This window comes from Pleuronectes platessa, chromosome 18, assembly GCF_947347685.1.
Source record: "Pleuronectes platessa chromosome 18, fPlePla1.1, whole genome shotgun sequence".
Classification (NCBI taxonomy): Eukaryota; Metazoa; Chordata; class Actinopteri; order Pleuronectiformes; family Pleuronectidae; genus Pleuronectes; species Pleuronectes platessa.
Window position 1 is genome coordinate 12,200,901 of NC_070643.1, and position 20,332 is coordinate 12,221,232.

The following is a 20,332-nucleotide window of genomic DNA, read 5'->3' on the forward strand; positions in this document are numbered from 1 at the left end:
ACTGTACATTTTAAAGATAGCAGATAGGTTCAGGGTGAAAAATAAATATGCTTATATTTTAAGAAACCTGAAAAAGATGTGTGACGTCGGGATTTGTAACTGCTATGCTTGGTGAGGCTCCCTGGCAGACGAAGAAAAAGAGCACACACGTGAAATATAGAAACACTTTATTCCCAGAAGTTGTGGCAGTTGAGTTATGTCAGACAAATGAAAGGCCAATGTAAAGAAACTTTAATACAAGAGCTAACCCATTCACATTCTAGAAACTCTAGAAGAGAAACACGATGATTGTTAGTGTCCCACCAAGCAATGGACACTTGACAGCTCTGGTACACAGACGACAGAATACAGTTTTGCTTGAGGGTGGCGGGCAGCATGGATGTTTGATTCAGGACACCAAACGAAGGCGATTGGTGGAGTTTCATTCCTTTTCTTTTGGTACGAGAGAAGTGGTGAAAAACAAGGTGGGACACAGGAAACACATCACCAAAGTATGACCAACATCTGGAATGCTGGGTAGATCTGAAGTGAGGGAAGATGCCTTGTTGCCCCGAAACTGCCCCCCCCCCCCCCCCCCAACAAAAATTTTCCACTGCAGAAAGCACAGGTTCCATTACAGTTTTAAATGAGCCAACACAACTTCAATCAGATGTATCAAATTATTTTAAATCTCTGCAGATAGGTTGAGTGTTGGGTTTGAATATTTTCTGGAACTTTAAGATGCTAACAGAGCAACAAAGCATCTCTTTTTCTATTCCTCTCACAGGGAAACGCCACAGGTGAGAGTCACACTTCTTTTTGTTCATAAGAAAATACCAAAGTTGAAAACACTCTGTCAAGTGCAAAATTCAATACTTAACAAGCCACACACACACACACACATCGTTCCCCCCACTCGAGAAACATCCTCGTCATTTATCAGAAGTTGGATTTTTATTGTTCAAGTACACATCATGTCAGGAAGGTGCTAGAGGAACCAGAGGGAAGGACACAAATATTGCTTCTCCATAACGATGAGAATACTGTGCAAGTGTAAACATGAAGAACCCATTCTTATCACACTAGTTTGATTATCTAGTGATGGAACTTTCTTTTAAGAAGCACAGCTGAAACTGTTGACAAAAATAGAGGCGGAACAGAGGGAGCTTGGGTGGTCTTCCAAAAAATAAGGGAAAACACTGAGCAGGAGGAATTTGTATTGCTATGGAAGAGGATATGTTTTTATAAGATGTAGAAACACTTGTTTCCGATCGGAGAATCATACCTTAATCACTGTATCAATCAGCAGTATTTATTCTAAAAACATATATACACATACATACTGTACAGTACACACACTCAAGCATACAAACACGTACTCAACATCTTCCCTCTGACAAACCTGGGCAGGGTCAGGATGGATGTATGGAAAAGCCATGCAGGGCAACAAATGCCAATTAAAATACCTTCCCACACATTTTTTAGTAACGAGTTTTAGGTGCAACCCTTTCACAACGGGCTGCTCTGCAGAAGAGTGCAGTTCTGTACCTGCACAGCTTCACAGCAAAGTGCACTGTGGAAGTGGTATCGCGGACATCCCGCCTACATCACACCCAGACGAGACGACCTCGCTGAAGGAGGGGAGCGGAGGGAGATGATGGTGCCCTGGATGTCTGAGCGGGACAACAGGCTGGTTTACACCACACAGAATCAGAGACGTTAAAGTGGAGCAATAGAGGAAAACAGCGGGAGTGTTTGATCGTTTGTTTGTTTTTGTGTTTCTTTTGCAGTTGGCATGGCTTGGAGTTCCAGGTCACAGGTACGGGGTCCCAGGATCACAGGCGAGGGTTCATGTCGACAGGATTCTTAAAGGGTTCAGAGGTCAGTGCCAAGGTGCACGCTGATGCTGGGAGAGCGCTGCGTGTGGTTTGGCATTGGACTCAAGTACCCTAGCCCTTCCTCCTGCAGGATGCAGGAGTAGCGACCAGCGTCAGAGGTGTTGTGGTTGCTGGAGGGAGGGGCAATGCCACTGGCCACCTGCTCGAAGGAGCGGGAGAATACGGCGCTGGCGGTGCGCGTCAGGCTGGTGAGAGCTCCCGCTTTGGGCACTGATTGACTGGATGTGAGCGTCAGTCGCTTGAAAGACAGCTCTGCGTTCTCACTGGCAGCCCGGCCTGTTGTTAGAGGCCCCGCCTCCTTGTCCTTGCTGTTGCGCCCACCGAGACGACACTTCTTCATGGCCTTGGCGCCCAGGTTCAACGTGGTGATGCTGTTGCTGATAGTGATGGTGGGTGGGGTCATGTCAGGCCCGACCCCACCTGGCCACACCCCTTCATCCATCTCTGAAATGTCCATCAGCTCATCCGGGGAACCCAGATCCACTGCGTCTGTGAGACGGACAGACGGACGTACACAAAACAGGCAATAAAATGAAAAACAGGAACAGACCAAAATATAATGATCTCATCTGTCATCCAGCCCCAAAGATTCAATCAAATCGTTATTCAGATTACAATGTTTAAAATTATATATTCACTATTTTGTATCAAAGAATGGCTGGCTGACAGGGGAGCTCTAATCCTTTCCAGCAGGTGGCGCCTTCACAATGTAACCTCAGCTATCAGCCACATATTGCCACCCAAGAAGAAACAATGTAAGATCCAGTGCAGAAAAAGTTACAATAACCAGAAGCACCCGAGAGAATCAGTGTTTTACTGTCAGAGGAGAGGGGAGTGTCTGAGAGCATCAGCTTGGGAAAGACCACAGAGGGAAAGTAAAAGAAGGTAAAACAGAGACACAAACAAGTGCACCTGAATCACTTACCTCTTCACAAACTCTACAGACAAACACACAAATGGGTTTCCTGCTTTCTTCAGGGCGTGAATCCACGCCCATCTGAGTAGCCAACCACCCACATTAGGCACAAATACACCCTTCTGATTTGATCTATCTTTGTAACAGAACACCAGTAAACATACTGATAGACAGGTCCTATACATTTCTTTTCATGGTCAGATCTAGCCTGTTCAGACGAGGGCAGGAGTCACTGGATTCAAGTTAACATTATATAATGTGACAAGCTTTTGCGTCAAATAATTCAGGACCTGCATATCCCTCCTCGGTTTCTAGCTACTGGTCAGAAGGGAGGGATCTGTCTCCAGGTGCAACCCAGGAGAGATGTGTCGAGGCGTACCACGTGTGCTCTAAGGGCCAAGTGATAACTTAAACTTAATAAAAACCCAGGTGTCAGATCTTTTAACCGTGTTGTAAGATCATAGGCTCCTGGTGCTGCTAACAGAGATATACGGGTTTTCTGATTCATGGTCATGAGGCCTTTCCGTTATCAGAGACCTCAGGCTGTCGAATTTATTGAAAAATGTTCATAAACCTAATTTTTTACCTGCTGTTTATGTTCCTTGTTTAACTGATGTTCTGCTATTAATAGTAGCCTTAAACTCGCATTTTTAGTACAAGATTCAGCCAAGTGTATTTCATTATTATGCATTTTTTTTAGGTTATTGATCCATTATTCTGTTAGATGTTAAAAAATTTGATTTTAGGGAATCTCAGCAGGAGGTCTTCGTGAGGAAGCTTTAGCCACAAAGGAGAGAGTAAATGAATGAATGACATCGAATAGACAGATGAGAGGAATAGTGCAGTTACGTGAAGAGAAGGTGATGGAGCCCAGTGCAAAAAAAGGTGAAGGGGCAAGTCAGCATGCAGCTGTTCAGACAACGCCTGCACACACGTTACCTAGGTTACCCCAGGAGTGGGGCAGGGGGAAGGAGGGGCAGGACCTTAGTACTGACTCCTCCCTGTGGAGGCCGTCCCAGAACCCTCATTCTCCACCAATCGCCTCACAGACTTCTGCCTCCTGACCTCCTGACCCCGTGTGCCGGAGTCGTGACCTCGGGGGTCCACGCTGACCTCGGAGGTGGTGCCCATAATGTCGCCGTCGGGCCCAGTGCGACCGTCAGGGCGCTGCCTTAGGGAGTCTCCGTTGGCCATTCTCTCGCCGCTCACGCCTGTCACACTGATCTCGGGGATGGCAACACCCCCAAGCGCAGCCTCACTGTCTACACTCACCTCCTGGGACTCTGGTGGTGGGGGAGTATGGATGGGCAATGGAAGAATACATAGACACATATATAAACCCACACAAACAAACACAAACACACACGCACACACACACACACAGTCGGACAGAAACAAACATCATGCACACATACATGAAAAACAAAAAGACGGCCATGTGCACAGGCACACACGACCACATTAACACAAGACACACAGAGGTAATTAATGTAATGACAGAAAAAAATAAAGACAAAAATCATAGTGATCAGAACATAACATGGTCAAAATACATGCTGCATGGAGATGGAAATGAAAACAGTATCTGAATGGAATCACACTTCCTACTCGGTCACCCCTCACCTCTACTGGAATTAATATCTAATAGCCTTTTCTTCCATCATCTGCTTATAACAAAAGCGTTTGTGCAGCTCTGATAGGATGAACGGGATGTATGAGATGTAAGGGGGAGAAAGTTTGGAGATAAAACCGACTCATTAAACAAGTTTAAAGCTGTAATTTACCTGTTTAACCTGCACTCTGAGAAAAACTGAGTGTGACTCTTAATTCTAAACTCTCTGAAATCAATGATAACATTTTGTCTGTTCTATAGTTATTTAAATGTTATATTTTCTTTGTCATAGAGTTCAAACAACACAAGACACAACCTGTTCAGTATAAAAGTGTGCACACTGCAGTTTATCTGTGTAGGATACTATTCATAAGCTACTTACTCTCTGGTTTCTTCTATTCTTCTTTCTTATCTTTCAAACTTGGTTCATGTGCTGTGTTGAATCGGTCCTTTTTTCACTTGTCCTCAAACTGGGAATGCTCAGCTTTCTCTGAACTGCCTCCAACTTCTACACTAATCAGATCAGAAATCGTGGCTTTGAAAAGAGGGGTCCTAATAAAGTTGACAGCAATGACTAGCAAGCTTAGGAAAGGCAAACTATGGAGTGAAAGACAACACTTGAACACAATGACTTCAGGCCGGTGAAATGATGTGATGAGATGAAGTGATCTAAACCTCTTGCTCTCTCCTTTGGCATGGACTTTTCTAAGGCCAAACAATTCTCTACCTTGTCTTACCCCGATTAAAATATGACCCAAAAAAATGTTGACAGAATATGTGAAATGTGTGTGTGAGCTGCTGTCATCTGCGAGTAAACGGTGCTTCAAAAGCTACGTCCCTACATAATCTCGCCTTGCTTCTTGTAAATGCGTCTCACCGTGTCTCTTCCACCGGTGTCCCCTGATAGAGAGGGAGGTGACAGCATTTCTGGAGATCCTGGAGGAGGTTGGCGTGATCTCCACCTGGATACTTCGTGCACCCTCCTTGTTGTTGCTCTTCAGTGCAGCACCGTGCATCGACGACTTGATGGCGTTGCCCACCTGAGAAGGAGAAGCACAAACAATGTTAAAAGTGGCCAGTTATGCTAATTTCACATTTGTGGACTCAAACACTTCACCCACCCCTCCATCGACATAGCGGTGAGACGATGAGTGCATTTTCATTATTGGGTGAACTATCCCTTTAAACACATACACTACTCAAGTAGACTGTGCTTGGAGCAGATCATGTAAAACCAAGTTTTTGAAATCATCATTTTAAAAAGATCATACAAGGAACTTTTGATTCCGTAGATTTTAGCGTGCAGCTCCATGTCATCCATTTAGAGTATATTTAAATATACGTTTTTTTGAGAAAGGGAACATTTCTCTGTGTTGGAATTTGTTCGCGCTTCACCATCAGCTGCGCAACCTCACAGAGCTATGCCAACTAGTGAAATAAGATCAACAAAAAGGCTTAGCTCTATATAACACTATTTCATAAGTTGTGATAATAACCTTGCTGGACATTCTCGAGTGGCACCAATGATCATGTAACAGTTAATAGTGTAACATGAGGTAGACAGCATCATAATCACCACACAATATGTCTTTTGTCTCTGCGGCTTTAACTTATAGGGAAACGTCGTAGTTATGCTAAGCTAGCAGCCACCTGGTGCATTCCGCTGCAAAAAAAAAAAAATAATCCAAAACCACAGAAACTCACTGGACAAAAGTGAAATGTGGACCCTTCTTCACAAGTCTATTTGTAGTCATGGCATTTATCCAAAAATCTGTTTTATTTCATTGACTTTTTTTTTTGTCATGATTTTGAATCAAAGGGTTGAGTATTTTGATGGTTGTGGAGGGGTACACCTTGACTTGTGTAGTAATACTGTGCGCTTAGGTTCAATCCTCTACTCCCGGGGCCTCAAGGATTACAGCTTAACAGAGCAGAGAGGAAAGCATGTAAATAATCTAGTGGGATTACAATGTGCTCGCAGTCTCTGACACACACACACACAAACACACGCGCACGCACACACACACACACACACCCCAACACAATACAGCATAGTGTGCTGGGAATGAATCAAAACCACAGGCCAGCATGTGCATCTAAATCAAATGCTCCTCTCATACAAACACACACACACACACTCTCCCAACAGGGTTTAATAAAATCACAAAGTGTGTGATAATAGCAGAACATTTTTACTGCACCTACCAGTAGAGCCTCAGGGAACAACTCTAGCTGGGCTCGATACAGAACGTCATCCAGTGATTTGGATCCCAGTTCAACTTCCCCATTACAGCTACACATGGGCACAAACACACAAAAGTAATTTTTTTAGACACTGACTGAGACAGCAGGGACCAGTAAAAACGAACAGTGTGCAGCCTCAACTACTGTTTCAATCTAACCCCTTTTGAGCATGTACACACAATGAGTAAACCAAAACAAACACTGACCCAGAAACAGGGCACATGGACAAGATGTTGTTGCATTACAGAGACTTGAAGAAAAGTAAGACATGGAAGGTTAAAAGATGAACAGTGTTGGTTGTGCATTAAGGCAAGAGTGTGCACTCACAAAGCGTAGTGTATGCCTGTGATGAGCTGAACCAGGAACTCCGACGTGACTGTCAGCCGCGTGCTAATACCTTTGTAGCGCCGCATCTGTTGCCGTGGATAACCACATATAGACACCCTGGAGGAAGACGACAAAAACAACAAACAATAGAGAAGCTTGTATAAGTGAAACAGGGAAGCATCAAACAGGAAAAAACACACCATGGAGGCACTTTGCTCCCCCGCCATTATAGCAATTTACTTCCCCCTGGGGCTGCAATGAATATAAAACTCAATAATGAGAAAATAATAGCTGATTATAACCAAGGGGGCGCACAAACACACGTATAAACAAAGCACACACAAACACACAGATACCCAGACACACACACACACAGATACACACTCTAGTCTGTATTATACAAGTTAAACAAAGAGGATACAACTAAAACTGAGGCAGCACCTGAACATTTGAAGCTATAGAAGCTGCTATACACTACATGTAGCTGATTCACAGGAAACCGTTGAGGGGAAATCATAGCTGCTGACTTCTGTTTAGCTCTGTGCTTATCAGACTAATGCTCAGATGCAGTTGGCAGATTACCAAAATCACAGAGCTGGGGTGTGTATACATCGCAGCTCTTTGCGGAATAGCTGTATCTTGGCTCTCACTTGCAGCAAAGTCTATAAGAGGATCAGATAAGCAGGTGCTTGCAAAACTGTGAGTGAGTGTGTGTGTGTGTGTGTGTGTGTGTGTGTGTGTGTGTGTGTGTGTGTGTGTGTGTGTGTGTGTGTGTGTGTGTGTGTGTGTGTGTGGGGAACTTCTGTCTTTAAAAACATCAGCTAACAAGAAAGTGACACAAAGGTCACATACCATGGAATGAGAGTGTTTGTTTGTTTGCAGATATTTAGTCCTTGAGTCCTAATGAAAAAGTGACCCCTCTGATAAGTCGAGGCCATGTGTGGTTTACCTGGAGCTGAGCTGGCAGAGGGACTGCAGGGAGATCGGGGTCATGTAGCTGAGAGAAGCGTTGTAGCACAGCAGCAGGAAGGTCAGCACATCAAACCTAAACAACACAATCACACACTTAAAATCTGTCCGCCAGTCATCCAGTTATGCTGCCAACAATACTGTAGATATAAATACCCCCACCACTCAAAAAAAATAACAAAGAGATATCTTGTGTCTGCACGATCTTAAAAAGCATCCAGACTCGTTTTCTTCACAGAAATCTTACAGCTGAAGATAAAAAATTGATCGCCTATTTTCAGTCAGTCTAAAACAGTAGAAGAAAATAGTATTCAGACCTCCATAGTTCAGCTACAGTGCAGCCGCAACTACAACTACAAATGCAACAAAACAAAGACAACTGCCACAGGCCGTTACTGATGCGATCACATAATACGGCAGATAATTGGCTAAACTCACCATCACCATAAAAACCTGATAGTGAGAATTAAAGTCACCGACCGTAATGAGACAAGACTTCAATCAACCACATTAATTGTGGTTGTTTCTTCTAAAGTTAATTAATTATTCAAAATTAATGAGGGATTTATGGCTCGGTGTAACTGCTTATAACTGCAATAAAATAGCATCTAGAATCACAAAGTCCTTGACCTCAAGCTTTACAAATTGGCAGAAAACAAGTTCGACAAGTATACGTGGGAGGAAGCTGTGTTTGTAAGATTTCTGCATTCTTCAGCATCTCCGTCAGACATTTTTCTATTTTAGTGGTCTGCTTGGTATTTGCAGCCACATCTAGGCCAGTCTGCCTGTTTAGAATTTTGCCAATCCACCCGTTTCAAAATCAGCAAAAAATGTTGTCCCTGCCGACACGTAGCCACTTGCCCTGAAAACTTTACACAAGTGCGCCCATCATGCCTCTTACCTGTTCTGTGCTGTGAAGATCTCCCTCTGCAGGTGTGGCCCACTGTACACCACCCTGCTCAGCCCGTGATTGGCAAGAGCCCCTTCTGTAAGAGCGATGGAGCCAATGGCTGAAGGCTAGAGGTGGACAAAAAAAAGTGGTTACACTTAAGAATTGTGCAAAAGCTAATTAAAAGATCAGCGGGCATTTGTGTGTGTTGGTCACCTCATGGTACACTGAGGGCTTGGAGAGGGAAGGGACCGTGAAAGACAACACTTTACTCTGTCCATCTTTATCAACTATTTCCTGTGAAACAAAAAGAGGACGACAAAGAATAATGTTTCAGTGAGCAAGAACAAAAAAAGTGTGCCCTGAACCTCTGAAGCTCTGAAGAGCATGTGCTTATCTCTTCAAGAACCCTCATCTGTCGTATGTGGCCATTTGTGTGTGGACCTCAGGGTCTGTGCTTCCCCACTCAGTCTGCTGGTGCGTGTGTTTTTGATATTTGTGTGTGTGTGTTGAGTGAAAAACACAAGCACAAAACCCCAGGGTTTTGGTGTCCCCTGTGTGCATGTTAATGTCAAATAGATTAATGGGAGCCAGCCAGTGTGTTGACTGACAGCTGACCTATTCTGCTATTCAGAGTGGAAGTTAGAGGACACTGCACTTTGCTGATAGAGCATCCACTGCTGAAATGGATGAAACTGGGACTAAACACACTTTAATAATTACTAGGGCTGCCATCTCTTTGTATAGGTTGCTTCTTGCAGATACTCTAAAGCTTTCCGCAAATTGTTTGCAAAATCATAGTTTCAATTCCTCCCTTTGTAACCCATATTTCCTCTCACTGTCCATATATAGCTGTGTAACAAGCCAGAAAGACCAGAATGTGATTGTTTAAAAAAATGATGCAGATCACATATATAGCTTTGTGGCTAAGTCCCTGCTTCTGAAACTGCATGATTACATTTACCAATGATCAGGGTTATTTCTATTGTTTTTCTTTACATAGCGCTTATCACACTGAAAACATTGTATTGTTAAAAACAAGAACTGGTGTCCTCTAGCATCAGCTCTGATATGAATATTGTTAAAGTAACACATGCACATGCACACGCACACACATGCACTTTGTCCTCTCCCCTACCAGGTTATAAATGCCCAGCAGCAGGGCCTCGATGCAGCCGGAGGTGTGGGGGTCTCTGGCTGCGCTGACGGACAGGAGGCTCCACAGGAGCTCTGGCAGGAACTGTAGCGTGAAACGCTGCAGCTGCGGTTCACCACTCCGATAAAACTCAAACAACTGGTGACAGACTGGCTCCAGCAACTGGGGAGGAAAGACGACCCAAAATGGTAACATCGCATCAGTCTACAAAATTACACAGATTACAATTTCCACTGCAATTGCTATCAATTTTGTCTTTGACATTAATGTTTCATCAAAAAATTTCAAGATGGAAAACTTTGTTTTGGACAGTGAGACAGATGCATAAACAAAAACGAAGTGTGTAAAATATGCTCAAAAATATTGGTGAAAGGTTAGCTTATAGTGAGTGTACATACATCGCTGTAGTTCTCTCTGATGACCTTGTAGAGTGCAGGAACCAGGGAACCTTTCTCTCTCAGAGAGGCAGCGTAGGTGGACACGGCACTGTCAGGGAGGGTCTGAAACACACACAAATATTAGAAATTTGATACACACCTGATTTGAGTTTCAACAGTATTAAAAAAATAACAGCATGGAAACTGAGAGCATGACATGACCACAGAAACGCCAAACATTTGTTGATAGTAGTCTAAACATGATCTGTTCAAACTTGGCATTAGTTTTGCTTGATTCACATCAGGTCCAGGATACTAAGATATCAGTTCAAGACATCTGCCTAAGAGTAGAGCTGCTGGTGAACCCAACAAATAAACATAATTGAGAGTAGGCAATATAGAAACACACAGTGTGTACTTTAAATGCAGGCCGAATGCTCCAAAATGACAGAGAACAATAATGTCTAAAGAAGCTGCACTTAGACCTCAGCTTCACTGACAAATCACTCATCATACGTTCAAACAGGAAAATCTTCTTTATTATTACTCCACTTCAGCATGCCTGGTGAGTATCGGTCGGTGCTTATGTTTGAGTAGGAGTGTTTTCTGGGATAGGAAGCAGCAGTAAAGCAACTACGTGCGTGTGTAAGACATTCTGCCAATGATTAGGACAGCAGCAGAGATCATACTGCATACTGATCATGGGTACACAGTTTTACACACATAAGAACACAGACACACACAATGAATGAATCAGTACCTTAAATTCTGACAGCCAGTCCTCCACTACTCCTTGGTCCATAGCCAACATATTCCCTCATCTGAAGTGGAGTCACCTCTACCTGAGAAAGAAAAAGTGTGTTAAAACACAGTTCACTTAATTATTGACACATAGAAAAAAGAAAGTGCAATTTCCCCCTCCCCTCTCGCACAAAAGTATTTACAGCTTGAACTGGAAACCTTCCATGTTTGTTTGCTTTCCATTATTTTGGGACCTGATAAAAATGTTATATCAAACAATCCCATGGCAGTGGTTACATGTAACTCTGTACGCTCCAGGCATCAAGTCAATACTTAAAGAAGCACAAGTCTTCCTGCCCCCTCACTCTCCTCCTGTTTCTCTATCACAGACACACACCTCTGCAGCGAGTACCTAACCTATTCTCAACTCAGGCTGGCAAATCGAAAAAATCACCCACACAGAGACTCCCGGCTGATTTCACTGATGAGAAAACAAGACTGTGGCAGCAGAATTTAGAGGCTTGTTGAATAGGCTATGCTGTTCCGACATCTTCAATCAAAGACAGACATAGAGATCATAACTGCCTTAGCTTTGGTCACTGTGAAATTATCTTCCTTTATCCCCGTTTTTGTTATTTCTGATGTCAATTGCAATCCATCCCCAGAACTGATGCTGTCTGCCTCCTCTCGTTCATCTTCTACTTTTTCTACTGTTACTCGACCTTCTCTTACATATTCTGTGGTCAATTAATGCCATTACTGCAGGATTTATTAATGAGGCTATTAACCAGGCCTGTGTTTATGTGTGCTAAAATTCCTATTGTTGTAATTATAAAAGATGCATTATAGTTGAGGTCCAACCAATGGTTGTTTTCATCATAACCAATACTTGTTAGTGACAGTAGATGAAAAGTCAAAAGGATTTATCCACATAAATATCTCAACAAATATTAAAATTCTGAATCTAATTCAGTTTGGTCTGAAGAGGTCAACTGCCTGATCACCACTAGGACATTACAACAACAGACAAACAACATTAACATGTCTAGAGCTGCTAGCCGGACGAAACTGGCCTAGGTATATTAAGGACGAAATTCATTTCGATAATCAAAAGATTAAACAAAAAACTGATGAATAAAGTAGTGTCTTCTAATATACTGAGCTCAAATTGACTCTGTTTGCAACAGACTGACCATAGACCTACATAATTCTTTCTGCATGAAGACACCATCCCTTTGCATGACTGATGAATTATCCACTAACAGTCTTTTTTCCCTGCAGGGTATGTCATGTCTATGCCGGCGCTCTGAAGGCTAAATTGGAAGTTGAATGCAGTAACGAACTCCATGTTTAGTGTGTCTAGCAACAAAAGTTGAAAAAAACAGTGTGGGAGGAACAAGTCCTTCTATGTGCACACTTTTCAAGCAGAAACATGTGCTCCCATTGGGGCTGAAGATGGCTTAATTCCACCCATTAAAACTCTTCCAATACCAGCACGTTGCTTGCTAGATGACACACACGCACATGCACACACACACACGCGCACGCACACAAACACACACACACGCACGCACACACGCATGCACACACTCACTACGGTTTGCATCCTTGTATTGTGAACAGTATTAACACAGTAAACAAAAAATCATACACATATATTTATTTACATGTCCACATGCATTCATATCATATCCATATATCTATACACACAAACAAACAAACACACACAGACACACAAGCCTCTTCCCATCTTTCCTGCCGGTTAATCCGACGTTCACACATCCAAATGATACATTTCACACGATTTTGTTGCATGGTCTCTCAACAGCAGCCAGGTGTCTATTTATGGAATGTACCAATGACAGGAATGACAGGGGGAGGGGAGCCAGTGACTCATGAAATGGGTAAGGATTATAAAGTGGAATAGCCGCCATTTAGAGAAATTGGTCCTTTGTGACGTTCTGTCGTACTGCTCTTTCATGCTCGTGAGGACAACAAGGAGGACAGCAAAATCTAAAGCCAGCATGTGCATTTTAAGGAGAGGTTTACTGAATAAAAAAACAATAGAAGGCTGTGATTAGTCTGGATGAGTCAGTCTTGTAAGGGGATGGGTTCTCCTCCTACATAGTCACATTTAACCCATCAGCTCTGCCCACGCTGGCGTCTGGGGCATGTCATCAATGTCAGATCCCAGAGGACCAAATCAGCAGCCGACTGCCGCGCTACCAGCCATACCCGTGTGAAGTATTGGAGAAACTAAAGCAACACAAAGACAGGTGCAAATATGACCCTTGGGTACAAAGTCACTGTAAATTAACCTGTATTTTGTTAAAGAAATTATGTTGATACATGCAGAGGGTGGAAAAAAATTATGATTAAAAGGTGCTCAGTGGGTTTTGACAAAATAAATGTTAAATGTTAAATTGTCTGTATTTATATTGCGCTTTTCTTGATGACCACTCAAAGAGCTTTAATGACAAAGCAACCATTTGATAGTGAGCTGTTATGGTGGTCAAAAAAGCAACATAACAGCACACCTGGTAGAGCTGTTGCGCCATGAGGCTAAAAGTCTCTGCAGTGTCCTGGGTTCGATTCCAGCCTGTGGCCCGTAGCTGCATGTCATCCCCCATTCACTAATAAAAACTGTCTCTCTGTCCTATCAAATAGTAGGAATAACAGAAGGTCATAAAAAAACTAAAAAAGAAAAGTAGTGGCTAATTTATTGCCGTCGCCCTGGATTGTACCATACAGTTATTTTTCACCAGGTAAATGTGAATTTAACTAATTGGAAACCTTGTTTAATTAGAAAGATAATGTGATTTGTTATGTTACCATCCATAGACAATTATCTATATTAAATTACTTAACGTGAAGTTTTTAACCACTATTACCCCCAAAGAGTAGTGGGTGGTGTGCTTACATGCACATGTGGCTGAAGCAATACATTTCTGCCACTGAGTTTTACATTTGAATGTTATTATCTGAAGATAATTTTTTCAAAGACAAAAAAAAGGTAAGAAAACATTATTATAATGTCTGAAAAGAAAGTGGCAACAACACATAAATCCCTGTCTCTAAAAATGATTGGCTCTATTGACGGACTGCAGACAGACACAAGCGACTATTGGAGAAAAATATAGAAATCTATTTCCCTGGGAGTATACTGTAAGGGAAATGTAACATTTTGATCACAATATAATCAAAGTTAATTTCCCCTTTGATTGATCATGATTGAATCTCATACAATGTAACCTCGTTCATGCTGTAGCCTGTATCCTGTACAACTGAATGAATCTTGGTCTGATTGCTTTAACTAGGCAATTGTTGTCTTGATGTCATGAGAAGATCCTGAATTTTGACTTTGTAACAACCCCAACCAGAGTGGGAGGGATGAGCCAGATGTATAAAGACAAAAAACTGCTTCCCATTGGTGTGCATATTACAAACTAACCTTTGACATATGCACCATGCTCTGAGCATTAAAGTGTGACAATACTGTAAGAGAATTGTGTCTCGTTACTCGTTGTCAAAGTGGGATTGCAGAAAATGCCACAGCAATACGAAAGAGCATAAGTATGGTATTTGGCAGTTGTTTATCTTCTGTTAGACTGGCTATATCTCTATGTCATTACAGATTCACAGATCATTGCAGAAATCGATATAAGCCTGAGAGAGCACAAACCAAGCAGCTGGTCGACTGCTTCAGTGCAGCTCAACCACATTAACAGCAGAAACACACAAATACATGAATAAACCAGTGTTAGGGGATAAGTGGCTGAGCAGGCTCGACAGGCACAAGTAACAAACCAGTGAGGTGGTTAACATGTAGATGATAAATGGAGCAGAGGGACAGGTAGGATGCACCAGAGGATGAATAAAACCGAGATCTGAATGGAGAGATGCGGGATAAAAGGAATGTGTAACGGCCCAAAGGATGAATTACTCGAGGCACGAGAGACGGATTGGTCGATAAATAAGGAGACTTCATTTGTTTCCATCTGCTCTGCCCCTGGCAACCTCCCAGGCTCTGACAAACAAGGACGATCAGTAACGCTAATGAAACACACGACTTGCTGTGATCTGAACAAGTTGGAAAAGTGAATCTAACCAATGTTTTATGAGCCTAGCTGAGTTTTTCTACCAATGCAAAGTCCAACTTCTTGCCAAGGAGTGACGACAGAGGTGTCATGCAAGTGTGTGTGCGTGTATGCAAGTGTGTTTATTCAATGTCTGGCTGACAAAACCTGTTCCTGTGAGCTAGTTAAAGTTGACAGCTCATTCCTTCTGAATTTACACCCACGCCTCTGTCACTCACTCAGAAACACACACTCACGACTGGCGGTCTTACAAGCTTATTTTTCTCTGACAACGACATGTCTAAACGTATATGCCCTACAGAGTTACTGGAAAACACCTGAGGCAAGCACACAATACAACACCAATGCCTTCACATGGATTACTATGAAAACGACATGACTATCAACACAACTTCCGTCACCGCTCAGAGGACTAGTGAGAACGTACCTGTCGGGAGAAAGCTGGTGGAGAGAGACTTGAAGCAAGTCCAAGATCAAATGAATTAAGAGGGGGACAGCCACACACATACACGTACAGACCCCTCCCTGCTGATTACCTCACTTCCTATTACACATATTCTTTGGAACCTTCTTTTTTCAGGAAGTGAGTGGGCCAATAACAATGAAGGCTTGAATGTGGGAGGGAATAAAAGGGGAGAGAAAGATGAAGTGGGTGGTTTTAAGAGCAACGGAGCAACCCCAGCTGCTTTTTCCTGTGGTGCAGGATACAAGCCACACACACACAAACACTATTGGTTAGTCTGATGACAGACAGAGATTAGGGAATGTAAAACAGATAAAAAATGCTGAAATTAACCTAAAGTAATCAATGGCTTATAGCCCTGGACAAACCTGTTCACTATTAAACGTGTATCAGTATTAGTTTTAACTGTAGTAGTAACTGTTAAACCAGTCAAACCAACGTCAAAACCAGTAACTTTAAGTGTTCCCCTACGTCCACTTCCCCCGCTGTTAAAAAGGAATTTCTAAAGTAGCCAGTCGTAAACTGTCAACAGGTTCAGCAGGTGACTACATGCATCTTTTCACATGATACAAGCGCAGTAAGTGAACTATTTTGAGGAAGTGCTGGGTGTCCACGTGAAGGTGGAGGAAGGGTTATGTAAGTGTCATAATAAAGGATAGAGGCATGACCTCCAGGGTCAGTTCAGCAACCCTGCAAAGAGCTGGCACAGTGTTTTTGCAGCTATTTTTTCTCAAATTTATAGCAAATCTTTCTCATGCCTTGAGTTGTTATCTTCTTTAGCTCCACTGGCTGGCCATGGGGTGGACCCTGTTACTGCCTGTTAATGTCACTGTCTCCCATCTTGCTCTCCCCTCAGGTCTTCTTCAATAGCATGATGCTTATAGCTTGGACGATGAGGATAGGGGGTCTTCTCTTTTGCCTCTGTTTTCTTTCATATTCACGTCCACACAGAGATTTATATACCAAAGGACTGCCTGCAACTAAGCAGACATGACAGCCGAGTCTGGTTTGTGTGTGTGGTTTTTTCTACTGAAAGACAGAGAGATCTTACAGGGAGGAATCCTCTTATAGCAGCCTACGCTTTCTTCTACGCTGCCTCTAAGCCAGTGATGCATCTTCAGCCCTCCTCTCGTCCATCCAATTCCCTGTCTTGCTGAGGCGAATGAGCCTGAAGAGACCGACGATTAACAATACAGATGGATCAATGTTATCACTTTCATCTGCCATGTTTTCTCTCCTTTTGTCTCTGTATCGGGGCAAGCAGCTTTACTTGTCATACTTCGATAGCTCTCTCATTATTTATCCATGTTCAGGCTTATAATTTCACATTCAATTACCACTTTTGGCACGATTTTCCATTGGCCTAAATGAATGCCAAAGTATCGTGTGTTATTCATGCCTAGAGAATTATACCTTTGCTGTATACATTAAGATGCATTTGTGCTATTCTGTGTTTGTGTAAGCAGGGGCAAGAATTGAAAACAGTTTTCATTGCTCAAATGGCTCATGAAGCTGCAGACATGGGTGACTCCAGCTATGATGCAGAATGACAGCAGAGCCAGTGCGATCCTCCTTCTCCATGACCTGACGGGCTTTACTGTCAAAACGCATTTAAGAGGCCTGAGATACAGGCAGCCATGGATGGCACACGTTAACAAGCCTGTCCCTTATTTGTATGTGTGCACTTACACACATCCACAGCTTAATGACAACACATTTAACAGTACAGGATCACTCACCCAGCAAATCCGTCTATCCCTTATGACAAAGGCAAACAAAAGCACGGTTATACAGCATGTATAACAAAGGTCAGGCAATAATAGTTAATCTTAATTAAACAATAACTGGTGCACCACCATAAGTTCTGCCTTTGTGAAGGACACATAGAGCCAGACAATACTAGTTTGATAACATGTACAGTAGTTAAGGAGTTCATTTCACTCAGCAAGACCGCTATTGGGCTCTTAGGCAAGGCTTCACACCAGCCCCCCCTTATACAGGAAACCGCTGTTCTTGCTGAGTGGTACAGAGGAAAGCTGCATCACATGATGGTGTTTAGAAAAATCCTAACAACGCATTATCTAAAATACTATTCTGCTTTTGAAACACAAACACGCACACGAAGATCACCTGAGGAATGTTTAAAAGTATCTTAACAGTCCTGAAAGACAGACAGACAAGATGGAACAAAGACACACACTCACACACTCACACACACACAAACACACAAACACACAAACACAAACAAAAATCCCTTGCCTTGATCATTACCAATTCATTTCTAACTCTTACCTGAACCTAACCATACTTTACAACTTACCCTTAACAAGGATTTCAGAAATTAAGCTTTGGTCCCATTTAGGTCTACTGGTCTTGACAAGGTCAATGTTTATATCAGAAAAGGTCCTAAAGAGGTAACAAACCCACACACAGTCCTGAAAGACAGGGACAGACAGACAAGACAATCACGCTAAAATGTGCGCAGCTATTCTTGTTAGGACTTTGCATTGACTTCCATTCACTGTGGACAGCCTTATCCCTAACCTACACCCATTCATAACCATAACCTTCCCAGAATCCCCCCCAACCTTAGCCAGGACATCAGAAATTATGTTTTGCCTCATTCGAACTGGGCTTTTGTCCCCATAGCTGGGGTCGACAGGTCCTCAGAAGGTCTATGTTTATAGGAGGTAACGCACACACGCACACAGCTGTTCCACTGGATAAAGGTACAAAGTCTCGATGACAGATGTGAGCACCACAGCAAATGGTTGCTATGGAAAGCTCATTAACTTGTGTAGTGACGTCTCCTCAACAGCTGTTTGGCATAACATTGACGCCTAATTTAACTAATAACGTGTCTGTGATGGGCTACTGCTGCTGCTTCTTCTTCTGCTGCTGCTGCTGCTAACCGGTTGGTTTGACACAGTGACAACCGCTAACACAGCTGGAAATTCAGTATCAGCACACCACTAATTCAATGGCAAACGTTAGCTGGACTAGTTAACCGGCACCAGAGAGTGTAAATTAATCCCGCACCCTCACACACACGCTCTGTCTCGGCTTTGCTGAATGACTCTGAGCTGTCACCGCGGTTTCCCACAGATTAGCTAGTTAGCTAGCTCGGCTAAGGCGCGACAGTAAGTAAACCAGGGGGGAACGGCGTTTACTTACGGGCATGCTATCTGTTAATTCCCCGGTGCCGCTGTCCTCTATGGTTCCGACAAGAGGGGAGAACGGCTATCACTCCGCTACTCCATAAATCTTCTCAACAATACAACAACATCAGCTCCTTCCATCTTCTTCACTTTCTCCGCTCAGACTACCTTCGGCGAGGGGGAGGCGGGGTGTGCTCGGAGTGAAGGAACACTTCAGCCAATCGGGGAGCAGTTAACAATGTCGTTGCCGCGCCCTCCCGAGTGCAGGAACCAATCGTATCGTAGCATTCGCTGCATGTGAATAATTTCCACGATCACGGTAGGTTGTCGCTGTCAGTCGTTGCTCTTTGACAGCACAGCGAGCTGCTAAAATGCTTTTAATGAACCACATGAATAAGCCTTTTATTTATTTATAGTGGGAATATGATACTATTGTTTGAATATATCCCTCAGAATATGAATTCCACTTTATGATATCTACTCATTTGCCTTTGATTATATTGCAATATATTCACATTTTTATTATGTAATTTTTATTTCAGCTTCAATTCTCAATACATTAATATGAAACAAAATGTATTCTTCATTGGGATTAAAAAATAATGTATTTACCCACCACATCCCTTATACTTCACACGTCAAGGCAAAAGCAACCCTTAGATAAATAATGCATGATTACTTGACAATGACCTCCGGAACAATGCATTTTCCAAAATTAATTATCAAAAGGGCATGTGTGTTTGGCCCTGTGTGTGATTGCCTCCACAATAGCAGATGCCGGAAAGCTGCAGATTCCAATCAGTGGATAAATACAACGAGGCTTTTCGTGGATTATAGGCATCAAATCTGCTCTGTCTGAATGTTGCAATTGCAAAATGACACAGCAGCCATAGCAAACACCAGGCTGAGTTTCCCATTGCTGCATGTAGGAAACCCCAGTCTGACCTGTGTGCTCTTTTATGGCATTATAGATGATATGTACAGTTTTCAAAGTTTAAAAAGAGAAACAAAATTCTAACTAATTGTGATTCCTGATTCTGGGACTGTGGGATTTAGGTTTCCTTGATCCATTAAGTAAAAGATAAGCTCTACATCTAAGGAATAAGGAAGAATGGATGTTACAACAGTAAAGTAAGCATACATTGCCCCCTAATGTTAGCTTTTAAAATGACACCTTTTTAGGGAAATTCAATTCTTCACAAGGATAAATGAATAGTATTTTAATCTTGAGTGCCATATTAAATACAATTTCTGTATAGCATTTATGTCCTTGAAACAAGATGCTGCCAGGGCCTTCAAACCACAGTGTATAGTCGCTACCATTAAATACATGCTTGATGTTTTCTGTGTGTTTTCTTCATTATGTGTCTCATTTTTAAAATTCCTGATCAGGCACGTGCACAGACACTTTGTGGGGCAGGTGCTCAAACCAAAAAAAAGGGCACCCATCGCCAAAATTATTTATGAAATTAAAAATAATAATAAATAAATAAAAAACACAGTAGG

General features: G+C 42.6%; 1 protein-coding gene across 5 annotated transcripts; it reads right to left on the bottom strand.

Moving 5' to 3' along the window:
* Window positions 1–150: 150 nt before the first annotated feature.
* hycc1 (hyccin PI4KA lipid kinase complex subunit 1) lies at window positions 151–19,012 on the bottom strand. 5 transcript variants are annotated; one of them, XM_053446695.1, is made up of 12 exons: window positions 18,843–19,012; window positions 11,128–11,205; window positions 10,389–10,490; window positions 9,973–10,152; window positions 9,051–9,131; window positions 8,847–8,962; window positions 7,926–8,021; window positions 6,977–7,093; window positions 6,611–6,698; window positions 5,283–5,445; window positions 3,733–4,076; window positions 2,226–2,366 (listed from the first exon to the last, which is right to left on the bottom strand). In XM_053446695.1, exons 2-11 carry the CDS (start codon window positions 11,176–11,178, stop codon window positions 3,778–3,780), a joined length of 1,293 nt encoding a protein of 430 aa, XP_053302670.1. In that variant the 5' UTR covers window positions 11,179–11,205; window positions 18,843–19,012; the 3' UTR covers window positions 2,226–2,366; window positions 3,733–3,777. The 5 variants fall into 5 exon arrangements, with proteins under 5 accessions (XP_053302672.1, XP_053302670.1, XP_053302668.1 ...); XM_053446693.1 differs by having other exon boundaries at window positions 11,128–11,209; XM_053446694.1 differs by lacking the exon at window positions 18,843–19,012 and adding an exon at window positions 15,633–15,781 and having other exon boundaries at window positions 11,128–11,209.
* Between the last annotated feature and the right edge of the window lie 1,320 nt (window positions 19,013–20,332).